Source organism: Canis aureus, chromosome 29 (genome assembly GCF_053574225.1).
Source record: "Canis aureus isolate CA01 chromosome 29, VMU_Caureus_v.1.0, whole genome shotgun sequence".
Classification (NCBI taxonomy): domain Eukaryota; kingdom Metazoa; phylum Chordata; class Mammalia; order Carnivora; family Canidae; genus Canis; species Canis aureus.
In genome coordinates, this window is record NC_135639.1 from 11743868 (window position 1) to 11760814 (window position 16947).

The 16947-nt window shown below is 51.5% G+C and overlaps 1 protein-coding gene across 3 annotated transcripts in view; it reads right to left on the minus strand.

The window, feature by feature from the left end:
• GRK5 (G protein-coupled receptor kinase 5) overlaps positions 1-16947 on the minus strand; it is a 212070-nt gene that overhangs the window by 106204 nt on the left and 88919 nt on the right. For all 3 annotated transcript variants that reach the window (XM_077877441.1, XM_077877442.1, XM_077877444.1), the window contains exon 2: positions 7001-7096. In XM_077877441.1, coding sequence (XP_077733567.1) covers positions 7001-7096 — 96 coding nt within the window. The remainder of the gene's footprint in view (positions 1-7000; positions 7097-16947) is intronic.

Here is a 16947-nt window from a genome sequence, read left to right on the forward strand (position 1 = left end):
GTCGAGTGAATAATCAGGCACTAGATAGTCCAAGGCAATCCTCATGCTATTACAGTGTTTGGCGGGTTTTGTTGTTGGTTTGCTTTTTTTAAGTTAGGAATCTAAATCTACTTCTAGGAACCCCCTACAGCCTAGAACTTCTGCTCCTGGAAAGAGTTAAGGCGTTGGCAAGAGGCTGTCCCACAAGGCAAACGAAATGTCCCCCATCTGTCTGTGAGAGCACAGGGTACCACAGCAGCTACTTGCTGTGAATGGCCTCCTCGTGAACGTCAGTCCCGCCAGGGGGTGGGGAGGGGGCCTTGATTTATTATATGGCTTTTGGACAGTTCCTCCAGAAATACTGCCAAACAGTGGAATAATCAACTCTTTCACTCAAACCCCTCATATTTTTTTTTTAATGAAAGAATAAAGTACGCAATGAGCCTGAACTAAATAAATAAAAATGCCACACTTTTGCCCAACAGAACTTTCTGCGTCACTGAGGAATATTTGCAGACCTCAACAATCTTTTATCTTCACAATGACGTTCCAGCCTTCTCAGCGTTGGACTTTCTGAGAACTTCTTTGATTTGGGTTCTCTAATTACGAGAATAATTAGCTTATTAACTAATAATGTCATTATTTGATGCTGCTTTGAGCAGACATTAGAGAACCCCTTCCTCCTCTTGTGCTCTGCCTACCGTCCACCAGGGCTGTCTGAAGTCAGTTGCTCATGTCTGGGCTCACACTGGAAGCAGACATGTGTAGCAGGGAGTTTCTGTCTTAATACTCACTGCTGACAATCACAGGTCTGGTTTCTGGGCTGGGTAGGGAGACATTCAGCCACTATCCATCCATCTGTCCACCCACCCATCCACCTACCCATCCATCCATCCACTCACTGTGCCAGCCATGGAGACCTCAAGATAGAAAGGACATGATCCATGCCTTCAGGGATCTCACACAAAGAGATGCCCTGGGAGGCTCAGAGTGATGCTCCTCCTCCAGGAATGTTCCTGATGGATAGAGACTCTCAATTCTTCTCTGGCTCAGCATCCTGTTCCTCCATCACACAACATTCTTGATTTGTTATCACCTCTTTATTTCCATCAGTCTCCTGGGCAAAGCCATGAATGAGCTCCAGGAGAGCAGGAACTAGACCTGTCTCCCCAGTGGGTGGTGCATAGTAAGTGTGCAATAAATACCTGTCAAGCAACCAAATGAACATGCAACCCACTCTCATGAGATAAAATGAAAACCAAAAAAGACCAGCAGAAATGTCTATCCTTCTTGGTGCCAAATGAACCTCTCTGCTTTGAACACTGGTTGGGGGCTGATGCCCAAAATGTTTATGAGTCGATATGATGCTGGGGAGTGGAAAGCCATAGCTCAGGGCCTTGGGGTCCAGACTGTTCTGGGCAGGTCACTTCTACTCTTGGAGCCTATCTGCTCAGGTCTGAAATGGATGGTTGGATAAGATGCTTTCAGTTCCTTGAGCTGGAAACTCTGAAAACCTCACATCCCTGTGAGGACTAATCAAACTGCAGAGGAAAGAGGCCCTGGGCCACTGTGGCTGGCCTCCCCTACCTCGTAGATGTGAGACCAAGGCCCGGTCTTATAAGTATATGAAGCTTCCTGACCTACAGAGTAAGGGTTGGGGCAGGGGTGCTAGAACAGATGCTTCCTAAGTCCAAACCTCCAGGACTCTAAGTGGAGAGCGCTGGCTAGGTCAAACTTGAATATGGCAAACATGTGTCATCTATCTTTTTAAAGAGCCCTGACTCCCACTACTGCACACCTCATTCACTCCTTGATTCACCTGATATCTAGTGAGCCCCTACTGTGAGCCAGGCACTGTTCTTCTGGTGAACCAGATAAGACATAGTCACTCCAGTTGTGGGATGCCCAGTCTAGTTGGGGAGACAGGAAATACACAAGTCAACAACTAAACAAAAGATGATTATAGATGTAGTTATGGGCAAAGAACATTAAGAAATTGCTCTGTGTGACAGGCAGCAAGTATTGGGAGCATGGGCCTCCTTTCTAGAAGCTGGTGGTGAAGGCTTCTACCTGAGGTGAGACCTAATGGCTCCCTGGAAAAATGTAGGGAAGAGCATTCCAGGTGGAGGGAATGGCGGTGCAAAGGCTCCAGGCTGGAAACACACTTGGGGTATTTGGAGAACAGAAAGGTGCCCCGTGCAGCTCATGAATGGGGCAGGAGGGAGGGACCAGAAACAAAGGTGAGGGCCGGCTTCTGTAGGGTGGGATGGCAAGGACACTGCCAAGAAGCCTATGGATAAGATTTAGGGGGGGTCCATGGACTTGGATGGAGAAAGAAGTCATCTCTCTTTCACTGGCCTCTCCCTGAAAACCAGGACTTCCTTCAGTCACGAACGTCGACAACAGCCAACAGTGATGTCAACGGTGCCAGGAACCGCTCAACAACAGGAACTGCTCATCCATTCATAACACCACTGTTGCAGAATCTGGAAATGTCACTTCTGCTCATCACAAATGCAGTTACAGTAGCCGTGAGACCAGCTATTGGACATTATTATTTAATGTCTTAACAGAGAAACACATATTTTCCAATATCATAAATTTGAAAAGTATCTAAAAACTGAATCTGAAAAGAACTGCTTTCCCTTGTAACCCTCTATATTTTGTTTCAGTAAAGAAAGAGCAGTGTTCTGAGAAGGGGTCCCTAGGCTCTGCCCAGTGGCCCGAGTGCTCACAAGTCACAGTAAGGACTTTGAGGTTGACTCCAGGCAGGGATGGAGCATGGCTGTTTCAACAGGCTTCATGGCCTACACTTTTCGTGTTTTAAGTCTCCCCTGGCTGCCAGGCCTCTGATTGTGCAGGGCAGTGCCAAGGGCAAGAGAGGGAGTAGCCTCCCCTGACCACAGTCCTGGGCTGTCAGGAGGGGACAGCGTCCCCGAGTTCTCATGGGCTCTGCTCTGCCCTCTGATGAGGAGCCTGCCCACCTCTGGGCCCAAAGGAAGGGCCCACCTCCGGGCCCTGTCATTTGGCCCAAAGCCATCCTGGGGCATCCTCCCAAAGAGCTTCAGAAAGTGAGCTCCTGGGTCCACAAGAAAAATAAATGCGGCATTCACCACTGTTTGGTTTGCATATTGGTCTAGAAAAGAAATGAGATTTTTATTCTAGAAAGACTTCCAGCAGGACCCCAGCAGAGAGGCCAGAGCGTGAACACTCAGAGAGGCCCAGGCACGGAGACCCACTACCACGAGAGGCAGCCCCACAGTTTACGGCTGTCTTCCTGTTTTCCCCGGGCCTCTCTTCACACTGCTCCCTCACATACAGAGTCTTTTCAATGCCCTCCAGGGGAACAGAAGAATCCATTTTCACACGCCAGCACGCACGTTTCTCCCCCGCTCCCTGGGGAGTGGGCCCTGCCAAAAGGCCTGTGTATGGACACACAGGGACAGATGGGGATGGAGCCTGTGGGGTGGGGTCCTCAGACTGAGAAAAGCAGCAGCTCAATCCTCTCTGATCCCAGACACCCCAAACTGGAAGTGAGAGGCGGGCCAGGCCAACCGGAAGGTGAGGGACATGTGTGGTGCTTCTGGGGCAATGCCTGGAAGCCTTGTGGGGAACAAGGACGCAGGGTGGGGTATGGAGGGTCTGGCTTTGGAAGGAGGGGCTGGGAGGGGCAGGGCTGGTTCACCTCGAAGGATCAGAACAGCATCTGAGAGAAGAGAGGAAGTGGGCACTGGGTCTTTGGAACCAGGCTAAGTGAGCAGGAAGGGAAAGTGAGTCACCCACGTCACTGGTGGGGACCAGCTCAGAAGAGTGACCGCTCTAGCTGTCTTTTCAGATCTGTGCCCCTTTTCCACAGCTTTGGTTAGAAAGAACAGGCTAGGTGCACCTGCGTGGCTCAGTGGTTGAGCATCTGCCTTTGGCTCAGGGCATGATCCCGGGGTCCTGGGATTGAGTTTCACATTGGGCTCCCCACAGGGAGCCTGCTTCTCCCTCTGCCTATGTCTCTGCCTCTCTCTTTCTTTGTGTCTCTCATGAATGAATAAATAAAATCTTAAAAAAAAAAAAAAAAAAAAAAAGAACAGGCTGAGTTCTGTTTTTATTGGGAGGGGGTTCATTTTTATCTGCACCCATTAGCATTTCTGGGTTGTGAGTTTCTCCAGCACTAGGTCCCTGTGAATAAGGGAGACAGAAGAGAACCTAGGAGCTCGCTGGCACGTCATTCCTCACATCCCTGAGTCTCTAGTCAATCTGCCTTCTTCTCCCCACTTCCTAATTTTCAGCTATTTGTTTCATACATAATGTCCAGAGCTTTTGCCTGTCCTTGGTGGAAGGGTAGGGGACGGCGCACCTACTCTAGCGTGTCCGCAACCGAAGTCCTACATTTCATATTGTTATGTTTTATATTTTTAAGAAACACATTAATCAAATATAGCAGAATGCTCCCATTTCTTTAACCCTCATGGCAATTACAGGAAAGCCCTTATACAGCGTTCAGTACTCTTCCATTTATTGGAAACACTGTATAAATTCAGTGTTCCTCACACCCTTCCATGCTTTGCTCACTCATCCACCCAACCATGGTACCAGGTACACCCTGGTGAATTTAAAGGATCCTGCCTGAAGAGCCTTTCACACTTGAGGTGAGCAGACAGCTGAGGCAGGGTGCTCCCACAGAAGAGGACAGTGTGCACTGAAAGATCCTCACCAGGGAGCTAAGTCGAATTCTCTGAGGAAATGGTCATGGGGTCTGACTGTGCCCCACAGGGCATTCTTGGTACCGCCACCTGTGGGCAATCTACCCAAAGGCAGAAAAGCAAATGGCTTCCCAAGACCAAGCTTTGTGGCCAACACTTCCCAAGTAAGCTGGCTCTCACCCAATTACCTCACCTCTCTACACAGCTCCCCACTTCAGGGAGGGCAGTGGTCTTGCCTATTTCAAACTCCCTCCTCCAAATTAGCACCCCAGAAAGGTCTCTTGCACCAGTCCTTTGGCTGTAAGCATGAGTGGGAGCCATTCACTGAGCCCAGTGAGGAAAACCAGGCTCAGCACCTAGGACAGACATTCCGGTCTCTGGTGAACTTGCTCATCCTGGACAAGAGAGGACTTGCCTCCCCAAGGGTGTATGACAACCATAGCAACTGAGGTCCCCACCCCTAGGCTCTATTGTCTCCAAGTCTAAATTAGCACGAAGAACAAAATGGCCCCAGGGAAATAGTGGCCAGACTCCAGAGAGGCTCTTCCTCCCTTTGCTCTGAAAGCCACTTGGAGTTTAGCTGGCAAAACTCTCCCAGCCCCAGGAGATGTGTCCATCTTCTTTCCCACCCTGCCCCATGTGCCTCCAGCATCAAGGGTGGACACAGCACCCCCAGCATGGGAAGGACACAGCAGAGTGGGGGCTGCTGGGCATTCCAAGAAGAAAGCTGGAGTGCTAAGGGGAGGGAAGGTGTCCTGGACTCCTGAGGAGGGTTCCAGGGAAGCCCCTAACACACATGATCTTGTTTGACTGGGTTCATGAACACTCCTTCCCCCTGAGGAAATGAAGGGTCAATAAGATTAAGTGATTCATCAAGGGGCTCATAGAGAGGATGGGATTTGAACCCAAGTCTGTCTGAACCGAGACCCCTATCCCTTAGGCCAGCTCCACTGGCCCTAAGAACACCGTGGGGGATCTGATCTGACAGGCAGGTCTTGAGGACATTTCCCCATGCTTTAGCACCCTACCTACCTTCTTCACCTGCTCACATCTGCCTTCATGTGGTACAGGTGGCTTCCTTTTGTTTGATAAACACTAACTGAGTTCCTCCCTTCATGGTGGGCAGGTGGGGCACACAAAGCAAATCAGTCACTTGCTGTCACAGAAAAGCAGAAGAATCTGGAAGGTGAGCCAAGTAGCAAGGACTGAGTAGGCCTGGGATGCCATTAAGTCCTGTCTGGCCTGGGAAACTTGTGGGGGCCAGGCCATGGGGAAGAGCCATTCAGAAAAGCTAAGTGGTTGTGAGTGGCCTCCCATTTCATGGCAGGCACTGGGCAGTTCACCCACAGCCCCAGGCAGAATTACCAAGAGCAGCTAGGCCCACAGAGTTCTGGGTGCCAGGGCCACCCTGTGTCCAGTGCTCAATGGATCTGAGTATAATAAGAAGTGGTTCACATGCCCATGACCTCCAACAGTCAGGAGCAGATAAGAAGCCTTCATGTGGTGAGGGGGCAACCGCAGGGCACTCGAGGAGAATACCAGGGCCCCCACCAGTGTGGAGGAGCCCCATCCTGCCTGCCCCTTCCCTGGGAGCCCTGCGTCCTCATTCGGTGAGTTTGGCTGTGCCAGCCCCGTGAGAAGCAAGGCTCTGTTAGAGGCACTTGGCTGTGCAGGTGCTGGATAAAGAGGACTGGGCTGTGCCAGTCCCTCAACAACAAGAAAGGAAACTCAGATGTTCACCAGGACCTCAGCTCCCAAAGCCTGCTTGCTCAAGTCAGAGCCCACCGGCTCCAGGAAAGAAGGGGGGAGGCTGTGAAGGGGCATTCAGTGCTAGGTCTGGCCCACCTCCACCATCCTCCCACAGGCTGTACAACTTTGAGCACTTACAGATCCTCAGTTTCCCCATCTGAAAGATGGACTAAAAAAAAACAGTATTTGCCTCCAAGGGCAATTGGGAGATAATCCTGCCCAGCACACATCAAATATTTAATGAATGTTAGTTTCCTTTATTTATTTATTTTTTTAGAGAGAGAGGAGTTGTGGGGAGGGGTAAAGGGGATAAAATCCTCAGCAGGCTCCACGCCCAGCGTAGTGCCCAACCCAGGGCTTGATGACCTGAGCTGAGATCAAGAGTCAGGCGTCCCTGTCAGTTTCATCTTTATGTCAATTGGCCAGGATGTCAGCTTGGAGTGCCTATCTGGAATCACTGTGCTGTGTGAACCAGTTGGTTCATATTTGACTCACTACACAAAGAGTTTGGTGGTCAACGGGCTCCTTGCTCCCCCTCCCAGCCCCTTCCCACGCCCCCTCCATGCAGGACAGCTTACCTATGGTCCTTCGGAGGTCTTCACACTGGCTAATGTGAGGAAACTTCAGGATTTCCTTCCACTTCTTGCTTTTCCCCTTGCGCTTTCCTCCACCCCCTGCAGAAATGGAGGGAAAAGATGTCGGGCTATGTTGGTCTTGACCAAGGCTCCAGAGCCATTCCAGTGAGCCTGTCCATCAGCTTCATGGGCTCAAGGTCAAGTGAGTGACACACCCCAAACCCCAGCAGGTACATACGCTCCCTCCTGGCCAGCACCAAGCATGTGTGTTCTCTCCGCACAGTCAGGCCTACGCCCCTCACCCAGGTGCCCTATTCTTTGTCAACATGTTCCCCTGCTCTTCAGGTCCGCTGGGTGCCCAGTCGGTCTCTGGCCCAAGACTAGACCCTGACCTGCCTACGGCAGGGGCTGGACTTAGTATCACCTTTGGGCTCAGGAAGTCCTTGTGGAAGGGATCCACATGTGAGTGCACTACAGCCCCCCCCCCTCACTGCCTCATTTTGTCCTTTTGTTTTCTGTGAAAAGTCCCCTTCCCCAACTGGAGGCCAGATGTTGGGAGCAGGGATTTCGATTTCCACTTGTCTCAGGGTACCCACAAGCCCCCAGGGTCTCAGAGGATGCATTCTCAAAGCTGGAAGGACTCCTGAAGGACCCTGTCCTGCCTCAGTGTGCACGTGTGATGAACATGCACACACTAGGGACATGCACATGTAATTGTAAAGCACATGTGCACATGATGGACACACATGTAATACACAGACACACACTAGGGACATGCACGTGTAATGCACATGCGCACACGATGGACACACAAACATAATGAACCCACACACATAACGAGTATGCAGTGGACATGCAGAGCTGAATGAGGTATATGCACAGGGTGTTCCCATCACCCACACTACTCCTTATCCGTGGGACAGCGGACAGATGTCAGAATGTTCAGGTGTGCAAATAGCAAGGGAAAGCGCCAACTTAGGCCTGTGTCCCTGAGCCCACCAGCATTTGGGCCTCAGACCTGGAGGCCTCTCTGTGTCATGTGACCAGGACTGTCAAGGGACTGAGATGCCATCACCCACTCCCACCCCCAGAGCAGATTCAGATACCACCTAGCTAACAGTCACATAACCCTCAGGATTTGGGGATCTTAGGGGCGTTTTACTCTCCTTCATGCAGTCAACACCTCAATACCTGTGGAATTTGGGGCCCAGTTAGAGATGCAGGAGCTGGAGCAGAGCCTGGGCACCCTGGGCCTGCTCCCTGCTCTGAGGGGGTGTGCATGCCTCTAGTCTCTAACCCTCCCAGAGCAGGCCTGGGATCCTTTCTCTAGCCAGTGAACTGAGGGATATAGGAGGAGCTTAGCTTGTACCCACCCTGGCCCAGCGTGTGCCCCAGGGCTGACAGGGAGCTGCTCTCCATGAATGAGGATTCCTATCAACCCTGCTGTCCTGGAAGGCTGAGGCTGGGTTTCCCATTAGTGAGTAGATCAGCTTCTGAGGCCAGGACCAGGACCCCTACCCTGAGAACTGGGAAGTAGGAGAGGGAGCTGATTGGGGTGGTGGGGGTGTCCCTTCTCTGCTCTCTGCTTGTCCTATCTTCCTTCCCCTCAAGTCTCTGCAGGAGGCAAAGGCCTCAGACTCCAAGGGGCACAGCAAGTATGTGCTGGGCACTTGCTTTGGCCAGGTACCATTTGAATACTATCTCATTAATCCTCAGAATGACTCTTTGAGTTAGAGGATCACTGGACCGATGGCACAGATAAAAGAATAAATGTCTAAGGTTTGGCAACTTGCCAGCTGATGGCCTATTCAATGCCATAGTTGCTCTTTCCTCTAGCTGGGGTCAACACACACGTGCACACACAGCAGAGCCCATCCCCAAGTCCTGCTCTGGGCCAAGCCACTCACATGTACTCTCTTAAGCCTCAAGTCTACAAGGCAGAACTATTACTATTTCCCCTTGACAGATAAGGAAACTGAGGCATGGGGAAGAAAGCAAGTGGTCTTCTTTAATGGCAGAGCCAAGACCCCAACTTGAATGGACTCTAGACCCTCACCTTTCTGTGCGTAAACCTTCCTTTGGGGTTCATTGAAAGCCAGGGAAATTCTCAGGGATCAAAAAAAAAAAAAATGGTGTCAGGCCACAGAAGTGATGGAGCACTGAGTAAGAGGAGTAGGAATGGAGATTTCTCTAGATGGGGCCCAAGTCTACAAGCTCTGAGAAAACACACCACCCCAGACGTCTGTAGACTTGTTCTGCTTGACCCATACATGGCTTGTTTGTTTGCCTGTTCACTGAACCAGCTGTCAAGATTTGAAATCATGAGGAGACTTCCCATGCAAATCTAGATTCTGGACTTTTCTCCATAACCAGGCATCCCACATGGCAAGAATTGGCTGGAGATAGGGAGCAGCTGCTCCTACGGACAAGCCGTGTGGCCTCCATGCAGAGTAAAACATGTACACACACACCCCTTCCCCAGAAAATGGGACACCTTCTAGAGACATCAGCAAAGTTGGATGCTTCCCAACCACGCTGGAAGGTCAAGAATGGCCATCAGAAGCCATCTAAGTCCTTGTCCCCTCCCATTCCCACACTATTCACTTCCAGATCTGGCTGGAAGAAAGCACTTGTATGTGTAATAAAATATACACAACAGGACATTTACCATCCTAACCACTATTAGGTATGCAGTCCGGTGGCATTCAGTATATTCATCTTGTTGTACAACCATCACCACCATCCATCTCCAGAACTTTTTCATCAGCCCAAACTGGAACTCTGTACCTATTAAACACTAACTCCTTCTTCCCCCCAGCCCCTGGCAGCCACCATTCTACTTCCTGTTTCCATGAATTTCACTACTGTAGGGACCTCATACAAGTGCAATGATACAATATGTGTCCTTTTGTGACTAGCTTATTGCACTTAGCACAATGTCCTCAAGGTTCATTTATGTTGCAGCGTGTCAGGTTTCATTCCATTTTTAAGACTGAATAATATTCCATTGTGTGTAGGTACCACATTTGGTTTTATCCATTCATCTCTTGATGGTCATTTGGGTTGTTCCCACTACTTGGCCTATGTGATCAATCCGGCTATGGATATCTGAGTCTCTGCTTTCAATTCTTTTGGGTATATTCCGAGCAGTGGAATTGCTGGATCTTATGGTAGTTCCACCCTTCTGTGGAACTGACGAAGCCTCCTTGCCAATAAGGACTACCAGGCTGTACCACATCAGGCTATACCCCAGCTCTCTGTGATCAAAACCCAGGGATGTGACTTCTGAAGAGGCTCCCCAGGTGATTCTCAGGTGGCCAGTCTATGGAAACCAGGGGTCTATTTTATACTCATATTTTTTATGGATTAATTTATTCATTAGGAAAATTAACACAGACTCGTTAATTAACCAATATATGTTGAGCATCTATTAAATGCCAAGCTCTAGGCAGGTGCTGGGGACACAGAGGCAAGCAAGAGACACAGGGTGTCACCAGCTCAGGGCTTCCAATCTAGCAAGGAAGATAGACATCAAAGGTTCTATGTCATTGGTTCTCAATCTGTGACTTGTCTCCTGGGGGTCATTTGGCAATGTCCAGAGATATTTTTGGCTGACACAGCTGGGGTGGGGGGTGCTACTGGCTCTAAGAAGGTAGAGCCAGGGGTGTGGTTAAATACTGCACAGTGCATGGGACAGCCCGCCACGACAGAGGGAAACCTGACCCCAAATGTCAATAGTGCTGAGGAAGAGAAACACTACTTTATTTAACAAGCATTTTGACCACTCAGAAGTGCAGGGTTTGGGGGAGATGTTAGTAACAGGGCAGCCTGTCGCTGAAGGTGGAGTTAGGAAAGGAGGCAGAGGGAACCACACAGCCACCCAGGGGATCAGGAGGGAGAGGGAACCACACAGTGACCCAGGGGTGCAGAAGGGAGAGGGAACCACATAGCAACCCAGGGAGGGCAGGAGGGAGAGGGAACCACACAGCGACCCAGGGGGCTGCCCCAGGGCGAGGAGGCTGATTTCCCAGCCCAGCTGGGGCTCCTTTCCTCCGCAGTCCCTGGAACAGGGCAGAGACCGTGGCAGGCAAAATAATGCTCCCCAAAGTGACCACGTCCTACTCCCTGGCTCCTGTGGATATGATAGGATACATGACAAATACAAGGATAACAGCAGGAACATCACCCCAGACAGTCTCGGTGGGCCCGATGTAACCATCAGCGCCCTTCCACGTGGAAGACGGGGGGACAGTCAGTCTAGAGTGATGCTGGGTGAGAAAGACCGGACAGCCACTGGTGGCTCTGAAGATGGAAAAGCCCTGCTGGAGAAAGCAGGCAGCCTCCAGAAACCAGAAGAGGCAAGAAAACAGATTCTGCCGGACAGCCTCCAGGAAGGCAGAGCCCTGCCACCACCCTAGTTCTAACCTAGTTTCAACCCACTGAGATGCATGTCGGACTTCTGACCTCCTGAACTGTAACTCAATAATTTGTGTTCCTAAAAAATAATAATAATAATAATAATAATTAATAATAATAATTTGTGTTCCTTTAATCCACTGGATTTGTGGTAGGAAACTACGACAGGGATGCTCTCAGCAGGGTGTCCCCCTAAATGGCGCAGGGATCCTGAATGGCTCCTCCACTCACTTGGCCTCCAGTTCCTTAAAAAGTCTCATGACCTAAATAAACCCTGCCCCTCCATAGCTCAGATGGGCGGGAGCAAGGTCTCACGTCTTAACCATAACCAAAACTCGCTTCAAAGAGGTCACCACTGGGGATCCCTGGGTGGCTGCGGGGTTTAGCTCCTGCCTTCGGCTCAGGTCGGGATCCTGGAGTCCCGGGATCAGGTCCCGCATCGGAGTCCCTACGTGGAGCCTGCTTCTCCCTCTGCCTATGTCTCTGCCTCTCTCTCTCTCTCTCTCATGAATAAATAAAATCTTTAAAAAAAAAAAAAAAAAAGAGGTCACCACTTCCAGACAAATATCTAGCTCTCTGGTGTGCTGCTGGGTTAGTAGATTGCATATCTGATACTGTTTATTATTTCAACCAGACGTGACTGTTTCTCAGGCCCCTGAGGCAGCGAGGCCCACCACCCTGCTGCCGAGGTTCCTGGCACGTCGTGGCCCTGTGGCCCCAACTGCTCTAGGCCCACCTCCTTCCTTGGGTGTCAGGCCTAGAGCAGGCCAGGGCCACCACCTCTCCATCACTCAAGGAGGCCCGAGCAGCTGGGAGACAGTTCCCAGGCCCACCCCTCCACCCCTGGCCACCCATGCTCCTTGGCCAGGTTCAAAGCCCCTCACCACGTGGTCACGGTCCCCTCAAGCTTTAGTTCCCTCCCTGTCATTGCTCTCAGGGCCTCAGCACTCACTGGTCCCTCTGGCAGGAGCATCTTCTGCCTACGTGACGTGAGTGTTCCTCATCCCATGCTTCAGGTCTTAGCACAGGCACCAGTTTCAAGGCAGTCCTGTGCACTACACCGCCACCGCAGAGGGCCTTCTCTGAGCTGGGTAGCTGAAGCGGGCCCCCTTCTCTGCCTGCCACTGAACAGCGTTTGGGAGGCCTAGTAGGTTGGGCAGTCTGTCTGTCTCTCTGTCTCTCTCTTCTTCACATACCTGTCAGTTGGCAGATTCACTTATCTGTTCTCCCAGCACATTTGGCATGTTTTCACTGGCGTGTCCACCCTACATGTGTGAAATCACTACCAGATTCCCAGCATCAGTCCCCACTTGTAATGAGTACCTGACAGCTTCCTATTTAGTGGTTTACTTGCCTATCCTTAGGCTCTCTGCTCGAGGGAAGACCATGGTGGCAGGAGCCTGGGTTTCTTTGCTCTGTTGCTCTCTCCTTGGCCCATAGTAGATGCTCAAACAGTATTTGCCAAGCAGATGCAAGCATCGTCCACCCCTCTGACCCGTATATGCATCCTCCCCCAGCCACCCGGTCCCCCAGCCCCATTATCCCTCAGGAGATGTTCCTGATCCCTCCACCTGCTGAAGCCCTGCTCCTTCTTCAAGCCCCAGCCTCATTCCCCTTCCAGGGCTTCCCCTGAGAGACAGACCTCTCTTGCCAAGCCCACAGCCCACTCCCAGCTCCACACAGACTTATTCAATGTCCCTCCAGAGGGTGGGGCAGCTACCACAATGCCCAGTTAATCACAAGCTTTCATTAAGTTAGGATGACTGGGTAAACAAACGTTTGCCGGAATAAATGACAACCTCCACCCACCCCACCCTCAGCCCTCTGAGGTTAGCCTGACCTGGGTGTTATGTACGTTTGGTGCTCATTCAGATGGCATTAGCCCCATTTTACAGATGAGAAGCCAGAGCTTCAGGGAGAGGAATTCATGCAGCCAATGAATGAACCCCCCCCCCCCCATATGAACTCACAGCCATTTCTTTCCTTGAGCAACTTTAGGTTTTATTTGCTTTACTATCTGACCCATTGCTGCTTACAGTTTATCTTTCATATGCCGGAAACGAGTCAGTGAACTGGACATGGTCCCTGCCCTCAGGGACATCCAGCTCATTCCAGGTTTCAAAGAGCAGAGATGAGCAAGACTGCTGGGAGTGTGGCCTGGCAGGCAGAGGGGCTGCACGGAGGAGAGACAGCTCCAGCCAGAGAGGAGATGGCAGCCACTCAGGCCAGGCTGGGGGGCTAGACAAAAAAGGGGTCCAGCCTGAGGAGGGACAAGGCCAGGATGTCAGGGACATGGGCTGATCTCTGCCAGCTGACCACCCTGAGGAAAGGCACTAAAGGATCAAGATGGCAAGTCTTGCTCCCAGAATGGGAAAGAGTCCAAGGCAAAACCTGGAAAAAGGTGGGCAACGGGAAGATAGGAGTGCTCCCTGACTCGGGGGCCTCACCCCCCGCCCCCCCCGCTGGCCCCATAAGAAGGTGGGGGGGGGGGCTTCCAGGAAGGAAATTGTTTAGCGAAATCATTTCTGCTTTCTCCTGTCCCCAGGGTCCCCCTGGGCAGGGCCGCCAGCAATGGCCTCTTACAGGTGCACCCCAGGAGGGCCAAGGGAAGTGTGCTAAGGAGGTGGCAGGGCAGGAGGAGGGGTAGGGGGCTCCTCTGGCAGCAGGGCAAGTCCTAGCAGGGCCTGGAGTGAGGTGACAATATGCAAAGGAAGAGGGAGCTACCATTTCAGCATGGGCCAAGCGCTCATAAACTAACTGGCATTCCTTTAGCTCTGGTGGATGCCCCCAGGGAAGAATAAAAGGATTCCTCCAAAAAAGCTGCCATGAGAAAGCTGTCACTGTGGGGGAAGAAACTGGCTTACTGTGACTCTTGTTGCTTGTACTGGGCTGGAGCAAGGGGTTCGCGCCCTGAGGGCAGAGGGCTGAGACAACACTGAGAGCCACAGCAGGCAGAGAGAGGCGGGCCCACGCCTACTCTGGGGGGACGGTGCTGGGGCAGGGGGTGGCGGGGAGGCTGAGCTCCTGACAGTGCTGGCTCGGTGGCAGCTGGATCCCAGTGATGAGGGCCTCTGAGCACGAAGGAGCCTCCAGCCACCCAGGCACCCGTGGCCCGACTGGCACAGCAGAGTGGAGCTGCCGGCAGAGTCGGCAAGTCCACCTCCAAGTCCCCTCCTCCAAAGGACACTGGCAAAAACCAGCCACAGCAGTGCCCTCGTGGTCTGCGGTCTCGTTGGCTGGACTCCTCTGAGCCCCAGGGCTTCTCTTTCTATCCCTGGAAGGAAGTGGGACAGATCTTTGCAAAACAATTGACCCTGCGATTCTCATTAACCTTACACTGTGATGTATTTGATCTGGAAATTAAACAAATGTGACACTTCCTGTCTTCCTAGGGTCAGGGGACAGCCGGTTGGTTGGACACCACTGAAGTTTATCTTCACAACAAGATCATGAGGCAGGTCCTATTGTTGAACCTGTTTTGCAGATGAGAAAACAGAGCAGCAAGAACCTTGCCTCAAATCACTCAAGCGGCTGCATCCCAACGTGAGCCAAGAGCCCTCAACTCTTGGTCTAAAGTTCTTCTCTGCTGACAAATGAGTGGCTGATCAGAGGAAGCGTCCTTGGGGGAAGTTGAGGAAGCCTCTGTGCATTTGTTGGAAAGAGCTTCTTTCACAGCCTTGAGTCAGAGGTTCAGTGTGGTCCTCACATCAGCAGCATCAGCATCACTGGGTAACTTGTTAGAAATGCAGATTCTCGGGCCCCGCCATATATCTTCTAGGAGTGGCACCCAGTGACCTGTGTATTAATGAGCCTTCTGGGTGATTCTGATGTTCACTCAAGCTTGAGAACCACTGCTCCAGAGTTAAGAAGAGAGTTCCTAAACATCACACAGGAAATAGGAAGATGGGACCTCTTTCTCTCTCTCTCTCTCTCTCTCTGATCAGTGATTTCCGCCCTGCCTACTTCTAAAACAGATTAGAAGAAACACAGCGGGATTGGGGCATACCACTAAAAAACGTTCCTCCCAGCCCCCAGATTCAGTGATCCAGGGATCTGACAAGCACCAAGGGCCCTGTCACCTGCCTGACTTGAGTGTTCATCTCACACAGACACTTCACAGCTTCAGCCACTTACCAGGCCACCAGCCAGGGCAAGGGGCAAAATGTCTAAGAGCCCTCCTATTTCCAACACTCTCAGTGCTGGCCTACAGGGGTCCAGGTAGGTAAGTCGGCCTTGGGTAACCCCACTTCATGCCCCCAGACCTTGGCCTGGCTCCCTAACAAGTTGAGCAGGAATCCCCTCGAGCCCTCCAGTATTAGACACTCCCTCTATTCGGTGTCTCTGCATTATGATGGCCTCTGGACCTTGAGTGTTCTGCAGATCCCAGGGAGGAGAGAACCATCTACGGAGACAGGCCTGCCAGGATCCACGGAGGACCTGATACATTGTGTGGGCCCTGAGAAGGGAGGATGTTTGCCTTTAGGACAGACTCACCAACTCAAATCGAAAACAGCATCGTTGAGTACAGTTCTAACTAAGGTTAGCAGGAAGAGACCCTAGTTTGAGTTGACCTGCAAAGAAGGAGATGTTATCAGGACAATGGGGGCTTCCAAGAATCCAGGAAAGGCAGGTAAGAGCAGTTGGGTTTGTGGGAGTCAGAAGGCCATGGAGACATGAAGAAGCTGGGGCTGGGGTGTGTGCCCCCCACTCCACCAGATGCCCTCGGCACACCTCACCAGGCTCACTTACCCCTGTGCCCAAGCCTAGCTGGCCACTGCTGTACAATGAGAAATTGGACTGGCTTTTGTCCCTGGTTCCTGGGAGGTGACCTCCAAGTCCTTAGAATTTTCCAAGTGATAGAGTATTGTTTTTATTCATGGTAGGCCCCCAAAAATGTACCCGAGTTTATGCTAACAAGATGGGGCTGGCCATGCCAGAATGAACCAACCATATGATTGGGCAGGTTCTGAACCTGGTGATAATATCCTGACCTCTGGGGAGAGACCTGGGGGTGAGGGGTGCTGGAGAATGAGTTCAGCTATGTGGCCAACAATTAAATCACTCTTGCCTAAGTAATGAAACCCCAATAAAAAGTCAGCACCGGGCTCAGGTGAATTTGCTGGCCACTGGAGGAGGGTAAGGCATCCCTCACAAGCCCGATACATTTCTTTCTTTTGCTGGTTGGCTTCGTGTCCTTTTGCTCTGATAAAATTATAAATAAAGTGCTCTGAGTTCTGTGAGTCATTCTAGTGAATTATCATACCTGAGGGGGTGAATGAGTCCGTGAGCTTGTAGCCAGTTTGTCAAAGATGGGTGTAGCCCGGAACACCCACATTTGCAGCCAGGGTCTGAAGGGAGGGCAGACTGTGGGACTGTGCCCCTCACCTGTGGCAGCTGTGCTAACTCCGGGATGGTGTCAGAAATGTATTCTAGCCGTCAAGGACCCTCAGCCCCAGCTCACCACCTGCCTGCTGGAACCCTGATTCTAAAGTCCCAGGGAACAAATCTGATTGGCCAACTCGTCTCTTCTCTCC